Below are 16,854 nucleotides of genomic sequence, written 5' to 3'. Positions count from 1 at the left end.
TTTTGTTGAGAGTATATTTTATTTGCCACTGCCAGGATTGGATTAATAGAAAAACAAAACAAAACTGATGTCACTGCTCAGGGATATATATCACTCATTTCTAGGCCCTGTGCACCCTTCTCTTGATTTGATTTCTCTCTCACATACCTTTAAATTTGTTTTTTTCTGAAGTAATTTTCTTTCTTTCTTTCATTTTTAGAACCACAATTTCCCTTTCTTGGGGAAACACATGACAGTCAGTGCATTTACATGGACATGAATAATAAGAAGCGATGTGTTTTTTTGTAATATCTATTTTATAATATGTATGTGTTTGAGCATGTAAACACCATGTATTGTTTATGAGAAATCCAAATATATGAGCTGGAGCACTCTGAAAGAAACCAAGATGCACCATGAAACTTCAAATATAAGCCTGTCCCAATTTAACACCCAGTCCCTTTTACTAGCCTGGTGTGGCTACACATTATGACAAATAAAGGCCTGTCTCAATTAGAGGCCCAATTCTTTAGCTACCTGCTGGAACAAGCATTGGTTAGCTGCTTAGACTGCACATACAAATATAAATGTTTAAAGATTTGTTAATATGGGCATGCGACACACATGGTTGGTAAGATTCTCTACAAATCAATCATTCAGTTCATTTTACTCAAATCTTGACCCCAAAGAAGACAGTAGTACCAGCATAGTAAACAAGAAAGATCCTTAAAAAAGAGGTTTGAATAAACACTTTGATTGTATTTCCCATCTTTGCTTAATAATAGTTTTGTGCGAAAGCAAAGTTGAGATCAATTATTTAAGTAATTAATAGCCCAGGCTATTAACTGTAGTTTTATTGTATATGTGGAATATGAGTAAGCTGATTTCTCTCTGTTCATGTAAACACCATATCCCGAATATGATCAGAATCTGGATGTTTCATAAACAGATTATTCATGTGCATGTAACAGCACTCAGTGTATAGACTGCACTTGTATAGCGCTTTTCTAGTCGTTCCACCACTTAGAGCACTTTCACACTACATGTCACATTCACTCATTCACACAAACTTTCACACACCGGTGACTGAGGCTACTGTACAAGGTGCCACTATTATGCCCCTGTTATTGTCTTAGAATGATGATTCACAAAATGCCATTTACAAATGCCATTGCCAATTTACATTTTTGACAGCAACACATTCAAACAAAACTCTTCATATGGATATGTGAGTAATATTTTAAGGCTGATACTGTTACAAGTGGCCCTAGGTGACTTCTGTGTGTCTGCATGGGTGTGATTTTTGTTCTTTTTCAAACATCTGTTTTGTCTGTCTGCTTTTGGGTCCTCGGTCCCATGCCTGACAGATACCAAAATATACAAACCAAAAATTAACCTATCCTTGTAAGTATATGTATGTTGCTGATAATATTTGGTATGTTTAGTTTAGTTTATTTTGGTTATTTCCCAACGTATAAAATTTAAATACACGTATAATTAAAAAAACAAACAAATATAAGTCATCAACTCTAAAGCATTAAGAACCCTGACGAAGACCGGTTTACAAGCAGATACAGTTTTTTTTCTATGGATATGGAATTTGGACCAATGTTATAAGATTAATCATGCATATTTTGTCAGGGTTTTCTTTACATATGTTAATTTGCAGGAGACTAAACAACACATCCCTCCAAAGCAAGACAAAACTTTCAATCAAAATTTTCAGAAATAAAATTACATAAATTAAACCAGAAATTGTTCAAAGTGAGGCAATGCAAAAAAAAACAACAGTTTCGGTGCAATCAAAGCAGAAAGTACAATTTACATCAAAGGTGCCTCTCTAACACAAAGATAGAGGATGTGGATGTGGTTTTATTTTGAAATGAGCGGAAGTGGGAGTGCTGCTCTGATAGCTCGTTGTTATAAGCGCTCCTCTGTAGCTGTGTGGCTAGGCTGGCTGTTTGGCAGTAGGTTGTTTTCTTGATAGCCGCCTGGGGTTCCTACTCGTCGCCGCTGAACTCCGCCACTGCAAAATTGGTCTTTACAGCGGCACAACAGACTGACTCTTGGTTACAGGTTTGTTCTCCTTAATGTGACGATATACAAATGTTATCAGACTGCTAGCTATAACGTCACGTTTTGTATCTGTCAGCCATGTTACTGTATATCAATCAATGATGCAGCTAGCCACAGTAACCGTGTTTATTTTTAGCAGCTAACCTGCGCCGACTGCAGTGCAATGAACGGATATAGGTGCTGTGTATTTGCTGGAGGCGAACATTGTTGAGGGCACGATGGTGGCATGAAAATGTTGATGTTAATTTAAGTAAGATATCTGGGGGAATTTGCTTTTGCAAAATCCAAGCTGTTGTTGGGGTTTACAGTGTGTTAGCTAGCGCACTAGCTTTCTGCTGCTGTACGGCTAAAGGCAGCTAGCTAGTTTTGATCTGAGCCATGTCTTCCGTTCAGAAATAAAGCCAAGGCCCCAGTCAACTAAACTAACTAACATTTAGCGTTATTGTGGCTAGATGCCAAATCATTTAACCTGACGATAGAAAAATGCACTCTTACTAGCAAATCTGGTTGGTTAACTTTAAGAAGCGCTAGCACTGGATTAAGAAGATCATGCTTCTTTAGCTTGCCAAACAGCAGACAAACAGCGGGTTGAATAACTACTGTATTACTACAAAACATCCCCGAAGGCATCACTCACCATGGCATGTTTTCCCTCACGCGTGTTATTACGTCACGTTGCACAGGCCTGTGTTTACTTGACTTGTCAGGCTTTTAGTCACAGGGACAACACGGCAAGTGAATAGGATTTACAGTATTTACATTGGCTTGTCACATGTCAGTTAATCAAAAATATTTAGATTGGATTATTTATTCAAAGAAGACATGAGATCATTTTTGGTCCACCAATTACTGTCCACAACACACAGATTGATCCTCCTATAAATATTTAGGCATCCATGTGGATGCTGCTTTTGACTGAGGTCATTTGCAGCCAACATATTAGGGATGCACAATATTGGATTTTTTGTCAATATCAAATATGCTGATATATAACAACTCATTTGGCCGATATCGATATATCCACTTTTTTCCCCACCTAATTTTAGTGATCATCAAGCCTCTTATGTTGTGGATTTAACATCATATTATGCATACTCTTATCATGATGGCCCACCACCTGATGGAGACATGAAAAGCAATACTTTTCTGTGTATATAATATTAATTAATTGTGCAAAATAAGAAAAATACTTCAACTTAGGGTTTATGTAAAAAATCTATATATCACTATGATTCTGGCAGATATCAGCATGCTTGCTGATTCCAATATTTCATTTTAAAGCCAATATCTGCCGATACAGATGATGTGCCAATATTCTTGTGCATCTCTGCAACAAACAGATCGTGTTTCTGTTTTTCCAGTCTGTAATACAGAGTGCGATGCAGTATGGAGTCAGTTCATGGTACAGTTGTTTCTCTGTTTATCTTAAAGCTAGATTGGCTAGATATTGCAAATCTGCTCAAAGATTGTGGGTGAAGCCCTTGAGTCAATTTTCTAATCTGTGTATACTAAAAGAATGTCGCCTCTCGATGGTAATATCACGTCCAGTCCATATTACACGTTATTTGAAGAATATCAGCTTTAGCCATCACACAAGAGATTTAGAGTCCCACAGGCTCGACTTAACAGGTTGAGAAATTCTTTTGTTCCTCCGCCAACCTATAAAATTAGAGTATGGCTTCTAAGTAGCCTCATATGTACCTGAGCTGAAAACTGAATGTAATAAGTGATGTGTAATATGTTGCACTGTATCCACTTTTGTAATATCCATGGTGATTTGTAGTGTTTGTTGTATGTTTTTGTTGTTTGGTTAAAGGTTGTATTTATGTGAAACATTTGACGTCTTGGGGTGCAAGACAAAATTCAGAATTATTTCTGACAATAAAGTGAAATCTAAATTTCCCTACACTAGTACCTTTTACAAATTGTAAACAACGCACCGATATGTGGATTTCTGCTCACAGATGGACCAGCAGGACCAGTCCTATATGTTTGCCAGTCTGAAACGGCCTCACTCAGAGCAGCTGCTGCAGGGCCTCCAGCTCTTGCGGCAGGATCACGAACTATGTGACATTGTCCTGCGTGTGGGTGATGCCAAGATCCATGCCCACAAAGTGGTGCTGGCCAGCATCAGCCCTTACTTCAAGGCCATGTTCACGGGTAACCTGTCAGAAAAGGAGACCTCTGAGGTGGAATTCCAGTGCATCGATGAGACTGCTTTGCAGGTATGCTTGGAGCCAGCAGACACCTGATTAACTGCTGTACCACAGTTATTGTTTATGTGACGCCGTTACTCTTTCTCTTCCAGGCCATCGTTGAGTATGCCTACACTGGCACTGTGTTTATCTCCCAGGAAACAGTGGAATCTCTGCTCCCAGCTGCCGACTTACTCCAGGTGAAGCTAGTACTTAAGGAGTGTTGCTCCTTTTTAGAGAGCCAGCTGGATGCTGGGAACTGTATAGGCATCTCCCGCTTTGCAGAGACTTATGGCTGTCATGATCTGTGCCTGGCTGCAACTAAGTTCATCTGTGAGAACTTTGAGGAAGTTTGCCAGACGGAGGAGTTTTTTGAACTGACAAGGGCTGAGTTGGATGAAATCGTGTCCAATGACTGCCTTAAGGTGGTCACAGAGGAGACTGTATTTTACGCCCTGGAATCGTGGATCAAATACGATGTAACGGAGAGACAGCAGCATCTGGCTCAACTGCTGCACTGTGTTCGCCTTCCACTCCTCAGCGTCAAATTCCTCACTCGCCTATACGAAGCCAACCACCTTATACGAGATGACCATGCATGCAAGCACCTGCTCAATGAGGCCCTCAAATATCATTTTATGCCTGAGCACCGGCTTTCATATCAGACTGTGTTGTCGGCACGGCCCAGGTGTGCCCCTAAGGTGCTTCTTGCAGTTGGAGGAAAGGCTGGACTGTTTGCAACATTAGAAAGGTAATGAAAATGATGTCTTGATAATCATTTAAAGCAGTGTTTCCCAACTGGTCCACATTTCTCCTTAGTGATTAGTTAAAGGTCCACACACAAGATAAATTACCACATGTTCAATTAGTTTTTCACAAAATGTAAGCGACATGTGGGCTTATAACACAATGAAGGAAAACATATTGCAAGAACAAAGTGCAGTTACTTAAAACTTAGTAAATAAATGGCACTGCAATTAAAAATATGCATATTGCACTTGTGCATATATGTGCATACTATGGCTTCAAGACTAATACTTTGCCTCCATGCAACATACTTAAGGTTAAGTGAAACCAGGATTAATATATTCGTTGTTATACTTGCATTCGGCCATGTCCTTGAGCTAGTTTTCTGTCTCTATAGCTATCTGTTAGTCACTCTACAACAGGAGTTTTTTTTCTTTTTGCAACAACACGCTCAAGTTTCTTAGGGTCCATACAGAATGCACCTGCAACCCACTTTTGGACTGCGACCCACCAGTAGGGAACCACCAGTTTAAATCACATACAAAACTGCATTGTGTGTGCATTCTTAATGTTCTGTGTTTAAAAACAAACGCACTGAGGGTGTCTACCTTTTACCTTGCAGCATAGAAATGTATTTCCCTCGGACAGATTCATGGATAGGACTGGCCCCTCTAAGCGTCCCCCGATATGAATTTGGAGTGGCAGTTCTGGACCACAAGGTGTATGTGGTAGGAGGCATCGCCACACACATGAGACAGGGCATTAGCTATCGGAGACACGAGAGCACAGTGGAGAGCTGGGACCCGGAGAGCAACACCTGGTCCTCGGTGGAGCGCATGGCCGAGTGCCGCAGCACGCTCGGGGTGGTGGTCCTGGCCGGAGAGCTGTACGCCCTTGGAGGCTACGACGGCCAGTATTACCTCCAGTCGGTGGAGAAATACGTTCCCAAGTTGAAGGAGTGGCAGCCGGTGGCACCCATGACCAAGTCCCGCAGCTGCTTTGCCACCGCTGTGCTGGATGGCATGGTGTATGCTATTGGAGGCTATGGCCCAGCCCATATGAACAGGTAATAACACTACAGGTAATAGGTACTACAGGTAACAACACTTCCTCCCGATGTTCAAACACAACGTTAGATACATGACTTTACAAACTCACAAAAAACCCATCACCACCACAACAACAATAACAACAAAATGCCACACAGGACCAAGCTCTAATTAGTTAAACCAAAAACAAAGTTCTTATACAGAGATATGAAATTAAAGATATCTAATTGTTGAGATGTAGTTATTGAGCAGTCTGAACGCGGCACTAGAAAACCAGTCTCGTTCCAGGTTTCAAAGAGTTAACAAGGCATCTTTCTGTTAATGCTCTGTCCTATGTATTATATGTTTCACCTCTTTCCCTTTAACTGTAGCCTCTGTCATTGAAGTTTCTATATAACATGTAGATTGCAGAAAGCCCCATAGGATCAAAACAGTCAACTAACCTTTCTTTGCTCCTACAGATGACATTTAACATCAGTAACGTGAGGTTCTGGTGCTTCTACCACACCTTTTTTTTTTAATAGCCTTTGATGTCAGTGAAAAGCTTGCAGCTCCTTTAGACCTCCTAACCTGGCTTTCTCTCAAGGTCTTGTTAGTTATTTAATAGAACTGGTAATCAAGTGAAGGATGTCAAGTGTTGCTGAGAAAATGGCCAGGGCCCTGTGAACGAGTGAAGAGAAGTCATAACAGAAGTGGCTGCTGAAGTTGCATAGAGTGAGTGCCCGACTGCGGGCTCTCTGTTGTTGATGTGGATCTCTGGAGAGCAGTGTCTCTGTTGCTTGTTTCCTTGACTCCCGAAACCCCTCAGGAGAATGTGTTTGGACTGAGAATCTGCAGGGACTATTTTTTTCTTTCCCCAATGGCTTATGTCTTTGCATTCTGCAAAACAATCCTTGATTGCTAATGTTCCAGTTGCTGTCAGGGGACTCATTTGACTCTGGTCAGATTAGGCAAACCAACATTTCCAGTGGGTGCTGGAAGGTCTCTAGCTCTGCTATTGGTGGTGCTGCACCATGTGTGTGTTTGTGTGTGTGTTTGTGTGTGTGTTTGTGTGTGTGTTTGTGTGTATATGAGAGATCAGACCACCATAACTGTTGTACTCTTGGTTTCATGAAATAATTATATTTAAATCCAATAAGCACTACTATTTCAAAATTAGAATTGTTTATAAGGTTGATGCCACACTCATTAAATGCATCTTTTGAAGGACTACTTAGGTGTTTTTGCATGTTATAGACAACTACAAATTGCATAACCTCAACAATACTTAGGGCAGTTTTTCAAACCATATCACATCTTTAGATTTCCCACATAGCTATTGTTTCACTTATGTCTAAAAATAGAATTTCTTGAAAGTGGCAACTGGTAAATTGTTACAGCATTCGGCAGGGGGTCTGTTGAGGAATTTCAGAGGGCTGGACAGTCAGATCACTTTACATTTTGATTTTTTTAATAACTTTTGTGTGTTTTGGTAAAGGTCCTTTTGAGGGATATGTTGGCAGAAATGGAATTTAACGTTTCATATTGCATGTATTTTTATAGCATTGCATAGCCCATCGATTAATGAATTACATTTCACGTTAAATTAATCTCTTAATGACTGATTAATCAATCATTGATTAATTTTTGTCATCCATACTACATACAGAAAGTCCTGTTTGACAGAGTCCGCCATGATGTTCTACAGTAGCCCAGAATAGACAAACAAAACGCTTGCTCTAGATGGGGGCATTTGTGTCAATTGTAATTTCCCTACACACTTTGCACACAGTAGAAGTTTCATTTGGTTGCAGCTGATTTTGCAGTTGCATTAGTGTTTTTTGCTGGGTAATTTTTGTATTTCAGTTTCACTGAAAAAAAAAGATGATGATGTGACTTTTGCTGGGGTTTGTACCAAACAAGCATGTTGCTTTATTTCTGGAATATAATTTGTAGGCCGTGCATCTTGGCGCATTTTTACCTTTTATCAAAAAAATTGCTCATGGCCATATTGAGATTTCAATAGTATTTTGATTTCATTGCACAGCCCTAGTTGCAACCTCACTGCTAGATGGCACTAAATCCTAAACACTCGACCTTTAATTGTGCTGCATCTTCTCACACAGCGTGGAGCGGTATGACCCCAGCAAGGATGCCTGGGAAATGGTAGCCCCCATGGCAGACAAGAGGATCAACTTCGGAGTTGGCGTCATGCTAGGCTTCATATTTGTGGTGGGCGGACACAACGGAGTGTCGCACCTGTCTAGCATAGAGAGGTACGATCCACATCAGAACCAGTGGACAGCCTGTCGGCCCATGAATGAACCACGCACGGGTAAGTTAACCTCTTAACTTTTGTCGAAGCGGTCATTCGTATGTTTTACAAATTTCGGTGACACCTTGTGGTATTCTCTATAGACACCCCCATGTGTAAAGTCAGAAAGTAGATCTGTATGTGCAATCTCTGAGAGAAATGAGTTTTAATCCGACTGCGTATAACCGTGACTTCCTCTTGCAGGTGTGGGCTCTGCCATCGTGGACAACTACCTCTATGTGGTGGGAGGTCACTCCGGGTCATCTTACCTGAACACTGTCCAGCGCTATGACCCCATCTCAGACAGCTGGTTGGACTCGAGCGGCATGATGTATTGCCGTTGCAACTTTGGTCTGACTGCCCTTTGACCCATGGCCCAGCCAGCTAGGACCCAATAAGAGAACTTAGACACAAAGACGTTTCTTTTTTGTTGTCTCCTCCTCCTCCTTCCCCACATTCATCCTCCAGGTGCAGAGGAGCGCTGCACACCAGGGAGAACACCAGAGGAGCGAGAGCCTGCTGGGTGGATGGATGTGTCGGGGTAGCTGGCTGGCTAAAGGGGTGACCCACAGACATGGCTGCAGAGATGAGGAAGAGCTGCAGAGTTGTGCGAGACAGAGAGGAAAACGATCGGACAGCTGTTGTCATGGGCACGAGGAGACGACCGCTCTACTGCTGCTGGACCACAATGAGGACTCTGAGCCATTTCCCAGAGGATTGTGGGAGAAAACTTGTCACTTTTGTTTCAAAATTCTTTTATGTTAGCAGACATTTTTGTTTTTGTTTTTCTTCATGCCATTAATTGTGTTAAACACTCAAATCTGTTTTTTTTTTTTCTATTAATTAATTTCCCTGCTGCAACCGGAACCACGTGTTCAGATTTTGTAGAACACCGCAGTTTGCCGGTGTATTTGTATGAATATGTGGTTGTTGGCCATGTGGTGTGTATGTCCGTGTGTATGCTCGAGGGGGTACATGCATGTCAGATAGGATTGTTTGTTTCGTTACGTGTCCGGGTGCAGAGCCGATGCGCGGGCTCAGCGACGCAGGAGTTCTGCATCAAAATCAGTGCTTCACAAAAAAGAGAAAAGTTGGAATCTTTATATTTTCAAAAAAGGGCTGCCTTTTTCTCTCTTGTAAATAGTCTAAATAAAATATATAGATATGAATATATCCTCTAGTGCATTTGCCTGTAAATGTTTTTCTGCACTGGGTCACTAGCGTGCGTGCGGATATGTGTGTAGTTTGATTCCAAGGATCGGCATAGAGGTGAGTGACACATTCTCCTGAGTGTTTGTCACCAGTTTCTGCCTCATCCTGGGAGCCATTCAAAAAAAATTTCCATGTTCTAGCTTCTGTTACATCTTCCTAAGGTCAGGTCATGCACTTGCTACTCTTCACAATAGTTGAAATCGACCTTGGCCCTCTGCTCACCCTTTGGTCTGTACACAATACCAACTGGTGCTATATTTAGGATTCAGGATTCAGCTGTTTGTTCGTGTTGCCTCGCACAATTAGGTCAACCTCTGTTCAGCCTCTACATTACTGCGTTAAGATGTTATTTGATTTATGCGCATTTAAATGTGTAAAACTAAATGCCCCCCTCCCCCCCAACCATGCAATAAAATAAAGTCCTGCTGAAAGGGAAGCATGTGGTTGAAAAACTGCAAACTTCTGCCCTGATAATTACCCCCAAAGTCTGGAAATTAGCACTATGTCTGATTTAATTTTTGTTTAATTTCAAATATTCCCCTTCCTCACATCATCATCCCTGTTGCTGGATATGAGCATGCTTTGTCATTGTCTCAACGTTTGTTCCCGGTACAGTGTCACTGTCTTGACTACGATCAAACGTTTTCTGCCTGTGATTAAGTCTGACACCTGCTCTTTTCACACGCTACCAAACACGTGATCCTCATGTGGTCTTGCTTGCAAGCTCAGGTTTGAGGTAATCTGTTCACAGCTTCATGTGAAGTGCCAAAACAATAATTTTTTTTCATCTTTCCCGCCTCCAGTTCTAGACACCGCTTCTTTCGTGTGACATAAATGAAAAATTTCCCTCTCGTCATTGTTGCTAATGTATTAGCATGACATTCTTCCACGCTGTCATACGGAGATGGATGATAAAAGCACCAAGGGCTGTGCCAGCCAACTCAGGCCATGTTCCCACTGTCACCAGTCCTGTGTCCTGGGTGTGTGTGACTCCAGGCTGGCTGAGGGTGTGTGTCTCTGTGCAGCCTTGGGCTCGGCCAACAGACAGGTCAAGCAATGCACAGCAATAGAGGGGGCACTAGAAGAGGAACGGCTAGGTGTGTCTTGTTGAGTCACTTAATGTTCTACTTTGAGTTGCTTTGTGCAATGACGTTTGCACACGAGTGGAAACTTTAACCAAGCTCTGCATTGCACTTACCAAACTATTTGATACACATTGTGATTTGTACATAAGTTTTAATTTAGGATTAATGGCATTTAGGTAATGCAATAAGACTTCTGTTCTCTCTCTGTGGATGAATATGTTTTGTGTTTGTCTCTTTAAAAAGCCAAGGCATCTCATATTGCTGTAACAGAACCCCACGTGGCATGTCTGTCGATTCACACTGTTGGCTGGTTAATGTGGACGTCTCATGAAACATCAACTGGTACCACTGACTTTGTCTCATCCTATCAGACATCTTGTGTCGACATTTTTGTTGTGCATGCTGGTTTGTTTGCGCAAGGCATATGTTTTATAGAAGCAGATTCAGACAGATTGCTCATAATTTAATTCATGGCCAAATTAGGTTTTTTTTTTTTTTTTTTAAATTCTGCAGTTTTCACCACATTTAAGTCTTGTAAATGTTAGACGGGATGTGCTCTTCCACTTGTTCTGTTTGTATGAAATGATAAGGTAAACCATTACTACAGATGAGAACTTTTAATTGCCTTGCAAATTGGTCAGGGTATCACCGGTGAGACATTTAGTTTGTTGCAGATTGTTTGCATCCCCATATAGTAATTTTTCTTTTTATTTCTGGTTTATTTTGGGAAAAAAAACTATTTCTGCAAATGTCATTTTTGTTTATAGAAAAAATCTAAATAATTTGTCTTTTGTGTTTATTATTTGTACTGTTGATATTCTATAACCTGGTTTTGTTTTCTAATTCTGTCTGTTGTACTAGATTTTGTCAGTCACAGCACAAATCACGCAGGCGTAATTATGTGCTGCAGCCATGATTCATTAGCATCAACGTGTATCTTCAGTTTCATGATTATTGAGGATTATCAACTACTTTAATGAGTTCTGAAAAGACGCTGATGAAAATCTGCAAACGTGAATCTGCAAAAAGATGGGATGTTGAAAAACTGAGTTTGTACGTGTTTTCGTTACGGACTAACCAACTTCATGTTTTTGCCACCACTCTCACCAAAGTGCTTGTTCAAAGAGAGCAGATGGATGACTAACACCTGGTCTGCAAATGGACTGCCACTCTAACGTTTGTGTCTGAAAGAAAAAAAATCCTTTGAAACTGATGTCAATGTTAGCCAAAATGACCACTCTGCTTCTTTTACATTTCCCATCGTGTGTCTGAAGGTGACGATCTTGAATTTTATATCCTGTGGATTAATACTGGAAGTACAAGATAACCTTAGGTGTAGAAAACAGTAGCTTTTCACATTTTATCATGTTTTGATTGAAGACATTTTACATACATTTTAGTCAGTTTGTGTGGTGCAGTTGTACCCAGTTTAAAATAAATGCCTGCCTTAAAAGGTACTGTCTGCTTTTATGTGGCTCTTGTTATACACATCCATGCAAGTGCAACGAAATAAATCAATACAAGCGTACTCCAAAATATCTGTATTTGTATTCTGCATAGAAAAACAGCAATTTACAATTATCATCAAAGAATCCCTTTTACAAACTGTCCTTGGCAGAGGCACTTTGTGATAGTGGTAATTATTTAAAGTTGAAGACTATTTATATAAAAAAAAACAAACCAACATGTAAATACACATTTTTTTGTGTTGGCAACTGCAGAATTTAAAAGAATATTTCACCCACAAAAATGACAACATGTACATCAATCACTCACCATGTGTAACCTTGAATTTGTGAAGAAAAGTTTGTCTTTCTTACATGCCTCCACTGAGAACGAAGAATCCAAAAAAGGTGAAGTCTTCATTAATTGAAGTCAAACGGTAGGGAAACAGCAAAAAGCTCTGCTGTTGTTTAACGTGGCCCCCAATGAAAGGTCATTAAGATTTGCCTTTTTTGGATTCTCCGGTTGCCCTGGAGGCATGCAAGAAAAACAAACTTTTCTCACTAATTCAAAATAACAAATGGTGAGTAATCAATATACAAGTGTTGATTTTGCAGGTGAAGTATTCCTTTAAAATGCTTGAATTCATCATTAACATGTTGCCAGCTCGGTACCCTGGAAGCCAAATAATTAAGCTTGAAGTTTAAGACAAGAGACATTTCATACTGCCCACAACCTTGATATGTAATTTAAGAACTTTGTATTTTAACATTCACTCATTTTTTTTAAGTGTTTGCCACCAATTTATGCATCTTACCCAAAAAAAAAAACTTGGCTTCGTTCAACTGTTTCTCATTCTCAGATTACAGTATAAATAGAAAAAAGCACCAGTTTAATATAAAGAAAGGGCTAATATGCATACATGTAAATTAACCTGCCAAAATTCTACACTTGTGTTTGATGGAAATATGACATAAAGTCAGTGTCCTCTCCTATTCATGGCAGCATTACAGCAAATTCACCCTCAAGAGTGACACATCACATCGGCCTGTTTATTGTGTCAGGTAACTGTATACACATAAGATGTGCATAACTTACCCCTATTGTCAATTATGCATATCAGCCGAGAACTATTATAGTCCATTATATTCTTGGATTCCAAGCACAAAAGAAGGTGTTTGCATTTTGCACAGTAAGCTTTTCTGCAAGCATTCAGGTGAAATGGAGCGTGTGTCATTCAGCGCTCAAAGCTAACTGAGGAGGCAACAGTTGAAAGGAATGAATTAGAAAAAAAAATGCGATAATGTGAGAAACTTGATTACAGTAAAGTAATACCATCCGTGGAGTCATGACAAAATAACTGTAGTAAGTGTAGATGAATGCTTTGGTCTTGTGCTCATCTTGTGATTGAATGAGTTCACTTGTTGGAGGCACGGATGTAGACCAGAGAGGACAGCAGCAGGAGCTCTGGCGGCTTGTGTAACAGGATCAGATTGTCGCTCCTCAGACCGTCGTAGTGCATCCAGCAGCCGTCTATCTGGAAGGCTGCAGAGTAGTGATGCTCCTCCTTGTTGAAGAGTGTGGCGCCCTCTAGTAAGTACCTGTGCAGAAAAGAAAAGAGTTATTCATACCATTTCCTTTCATTCAAAGTAAGAGCATAAATGGTGGTGAGAGCATAGTTTTCTTTTTCATATGAGTCAAAGACAGGTAGACATGATTGATTGAGTTGTGTCAGAAGATGCATCTTTTTTTTCTTCTCTAAATACTTGCAGGTGCAAAGCCTATAGCAATAAATTCAACATTTTTCTATGGCAGGTTGGGCTTTAATTAGCAAAAACTCTAAATAGCCAGTATTTCAATTTTGTGACTTTCTATGTAAGTGTAATTAATAAAACTGAGGGGACAAGATTATTATCCTAGATTTATGAGAAATGTTTTCACAGAAAAATATCTGCTCATTAAAACTGACAATTTCTCAACCTAGTTCTCAACCTTTTTTCATGTCAAGGACCACTAAATTGATACACATTATATCACGGACACCCATTTAATAAGATTTTGCTTAAAGGAACTCCATCTGAAAAGATTTTGTTTGTTACTTATGATCAAGACCAGAATCAAATGATGATTATTGTCAACTACAGTTGAGGAGGTGAGTGTGGAGGAACTGGTACCTATGATCAGAAAGTCACTCTTGTGAGTTTTACTCACTTTGGGCTCATTTCTATAGTGAATTTTTATTGTGAAATAATACTTTTACCCACTTTTCTCCATCTGAACTTCATCAATGAACTCTTGGGGTCCATGGACTTCAGGTTGAGAACCCCTGGCTTAGACTACCAACACATACGGCTTAATCATGGCACTGTTTACCAAGCCAATGTAAAGAAACTGTGGAAGCGCCATACCTGTGCTGACAGAGATCCAGATGGTAGGGAACGTAGGACAGTTCCTCTGACTTCCACTGCTGCATGTTGAGAATGACAAACGGTGGCGGACCATGGCAGAAAACCCTCTGAGAGAACTCTCTCAGACCGTTACACCTGTAAAAAAAGATAATCAGTTTGTCAAGGAGGTGGAATAGGACTGAACCAAAACAGAAGATGATGAACATCCTCTCTCTGTCTCACCCCAGTTCTGAGCAGAGCAGCAGTTTAGGGCAGAAAAACTCGTCCACAGCCGACTGAATGGGGTCTCTGTGAGGCAGCTCATGAGGAGGGCTGGAGGGAAAAATGTCTGAGTGAGATCATGAGAAATAAAAACTACGTATGCCCTCCAACAACAAAGTAACTAGTACTCACCTACTTTGTAAAAAGAAAATACCTCTAAAGGACTGTTTGCTATTCAGGAGAGGGTGGTGCAAAATGGGGGAGGCATGTCAATTATTTTTTTAAGGACTGGAGAGAGAATTAGGTTTTTTGCCACACGGAACAGATGTAATCAAAATAAACTATACAGCAAAATATGAAACGATAGACTTTAAAAAAGAAAAAAGTTTATCATCAGACAGTATAGTTTGTCATATGTCACAGCCGTAACTTTAAGCATTAAAGTTAAAGTACCCAATGCAGTGAATCTTATAAAAACACATATAAACCCCCCTTTAAATTATTGGTTATCAGTCTCATTAACTACTAATAATCGGTATCAGTATCGGCCCTCAAAAGCGAATATCGGTTGACTCCTAGTAAAAAGCACAATATCTCTTTCTTAAATGTAGCGGAGTAAAAGTATAAAATAGCATTAAAAGAACAGATTCAAGTAAAGAACCTCATATTCATACTCAAGCATAGTACTTCGGTACATGTACTTCGTTACATTCCGCCACTGCAGCAGGATGTGTTAGTCTGTGTGCAGTGTTACCTGATGCTGATGCTGGTCCTGAACTCCTGGAAGCGGGCCGGGCAGCCCCAGTTGGTGCACAGACTCTCCTGTATGGTGGTCATGAGGTTCTCCAGGTTCTCTGTGAAGTTCTCGTGCTCGTTCCCAAACAGGTCAATCTCCAGAGCTGCTTGGTGGATCTCAGAGCGGTACTGTCTCTTGGACATCCGGTCCCAGATCCACAGCATCTTCACGGTGGTGTAGTCACAGGAGTCCATCAGGTAGAGGAAGTAGTCCACAAACTGCTTTCCCAGGAAGACAGCCAGCTCCCTGGAGAAGCCCTGGTTGTCCCGCAGGATCACATACAGGATCATGAGGAAGCCATCGATGGTGCAGGTGTTTTTTAGGTTGATTTTTACGTACAGAGGTGTGCATGATATGGCCTTTCGCCCCGCTTTAATGGCAAAGACGCCTCCCCATGGGAGCACAGGCCTCCAGAAGGAGCGGTCCTCCTCGTCATTGTTGTTAATGGAGGCACGAATTTCTTCAAACAGGGTCTTGGACCTAAAAAAGACATATGCACACGAGTTAGCAGGAGATTAGCCAAAAATAGTCAAAGGTGTTTAGTTTGTTGCACCGATAATGTTGAGAGACTTCACCACTGCACAAAGGCTATGCGAATAACGTCAGAAGTTAGCATGCAATAACAAAAGCCACGCAATGACAAGTCACCGTCAGCTGTCCTCCAGAGAGAAGACATAGTCCTTAAAGCCTGCTAGTTTAACAAATTAGCAGCTGCTATCAGTTTACCTTTCGAAATGGAGATTGTTCTCAGTGTTTGAAATCAGCGTTTGGAGCTCTTCAGTGTCGCTCAAAACACAGAATCTGCTCTCCATAGCGCTTTGTATTTCTTCATGTCTCACATCACATCGGACTTAAATACACATATCTGTATAATTTTCTAGCACTTTCTGGTGATAATCTGAGAGATTACGCCTTGGCAAGGATCAAAACAATCACGAGCAAACGTCAAATTAGGCCCATATAAACACTGCTGTATGACACTGAAGTTAGCTTATGATTCATAGCTTCCGATTCAGCAGTTAAGGGGAAATTTAAGGAGAAAGGAGTTTACATAGCCAGGCGTCCAATCCTCGTTTTTTAAAAAAAGTCCCTTTACTGTTGTGAAATCAGATTGGCCTTTAATGCAAAGCCCCGACACCTTCCCAAATCCACTTTTACTTTTGTATAACCTTTATTCTATTTGTAAAAAAGCAAAAAAAAAAGGGAAGATTTTACTGTTTTTAAAATCTAGACCACATTGGACCAGGTCTCTGTCAAAAATCAAGATACCTAGACTGGTCAAACCTGGATAAGATTGTCCAGGTTTGACTTTAGAAAGTTTTAATAATCTTTATTATTATTATGTTTATTAGAAACCAGTATTATACAAA

The 16,854-nt window shown here is 40.5% G+C and overlaps 2 protein-coding genes across 3 annotated transcripts; one reads left to right on the top strand and one right to left on the bottom strand.

Annotated features, from left to right (window-relative positions):
• Nucleotides 1-1,950: 1,950 nt before the first annotated feature.
• On the top strand, nucleotides 1,951-12,094 carry LOC121953452 (kelch-like protein 28). The gene is made up of 6 exons (XM_042500568.1): nucleotides 1,951-2,055; nucleotides 4,020-4,280; nucleotides 4,364-5,001; nucleotides 5,620-6,063; nucleotides 8,152-8,360; nucleotides 8,544-12,094. The coding sequence occupies exons 2-6, from the start codon at nucleotides 4,020-4,022 to the stop codon at nucleotides 8,705-8,707; spliced, it is 1,716 nt and encodes a 571-aa protein (XP_042356502.1). The 5' UTR covers nucleotides 1,951-2,055; the 3' UTR covers nucleotides 8,708-12,094.
• A 71-nt stretch (nucleotides 12,095-12,165) lies between these two features.
• c14h14orf28 (chromosome 14 C14orf28 homolog) lies at nucleotides 12,166-16,433 on the bottom strand. Of its 2 annotated transcripts, XM_042500569.1 has the most exons (5): nucleotides 16,211-16,433; nucleotides 15,443-15,964; nucleotides 14,710-14,799; nucleotides 14,488-14,622; nucleotides 12,166-13,680 (listed from the first exon to the last, which is right to left on the bottom strand). In XM_042500569.1, exons 1-5 carry the CDS (start codon nucleotides 16,294-16,296, stop codon nucleotides 13,497-13,499), a joined length of 1,017 nt encoding a protein of 338 aa, XP_042356503.1. In that variant the 5' UTR covers nucleotides 16,297-16,433; the 3' UTR covers nucleotides 12,166-13,496. The 2 variants fall into 2 exon arrangements, with proteins under 2 accessions (XP_042356503.1, XP_042356504.1); XM_042500570.1 differs by lacking the exon at nucleotides 14,710-14,799.
• Nucleotides 16,434-16,854: the final 421 nt, after the last annotated feature.

This window comes from Plectropomus leopardus, chromosome 14 (genome assembly GCF_008729295.1).
Source record: "Plectropomus leopardus isolate mb chromosome 14, YSFRI_Pleo_2.0, whole genome shotgun sequence".
NCBI classification, from domain to species: Eukaryota; Metazoa; Chordata; class Actinopteri; order Perciformes; family Serranidae; genus Plectropomus; species Plectropomus leopardus.
This window is presented reverse-complemented; position numbering and strand designations above follow the sequence as displayed.

Bases quoted from the DNA above. Each gene is read 5' to 3' on its own strand.
- LOC121953452 (XM_042500568.1), top strand. From the start codon at position 4,020: ATGGACCAGCAGGACCAGTCCTATATGTTTGCCAGTCTGAAACGGCCT. The intron at 6,064-8,151 runs GTAATAACACTA...CTTCTCACACAG, and splicing joins GGCCCAGCCCATATGAACAG to CGTGGAGCGGTATGACCCCA. The intron at 8,361-8,543 runs GTAAGTTAACCT...TTCCTCTTGCAG, and splicing joins CATGAATGAACCACGCACGG to GTGTGGGCTCTGCCATCGTG.
- c14h14orf28 (XM_042500569.1), bottom strand. From the start codon at position 16,296: ATGGAGAGCAGATTCTGTGTTTTGAGCGACACTGAAGAGCTCCAAACG. The intron at 15,965-16,210 runs GTAAACTGATAG...TGTCTTTTTTAG, and splicing joins AACAATCTCCATTTCGAAAG to GTCCAAGACCCTGTTTGAAG. The intron at 14,623-14,709 runs GTGAGACAGAGA...CTTTTTTTACAG, and splicing joins CTGCTCTGCTCAGAACTGGG to GTGTAACGGTCTGAGAGAGT.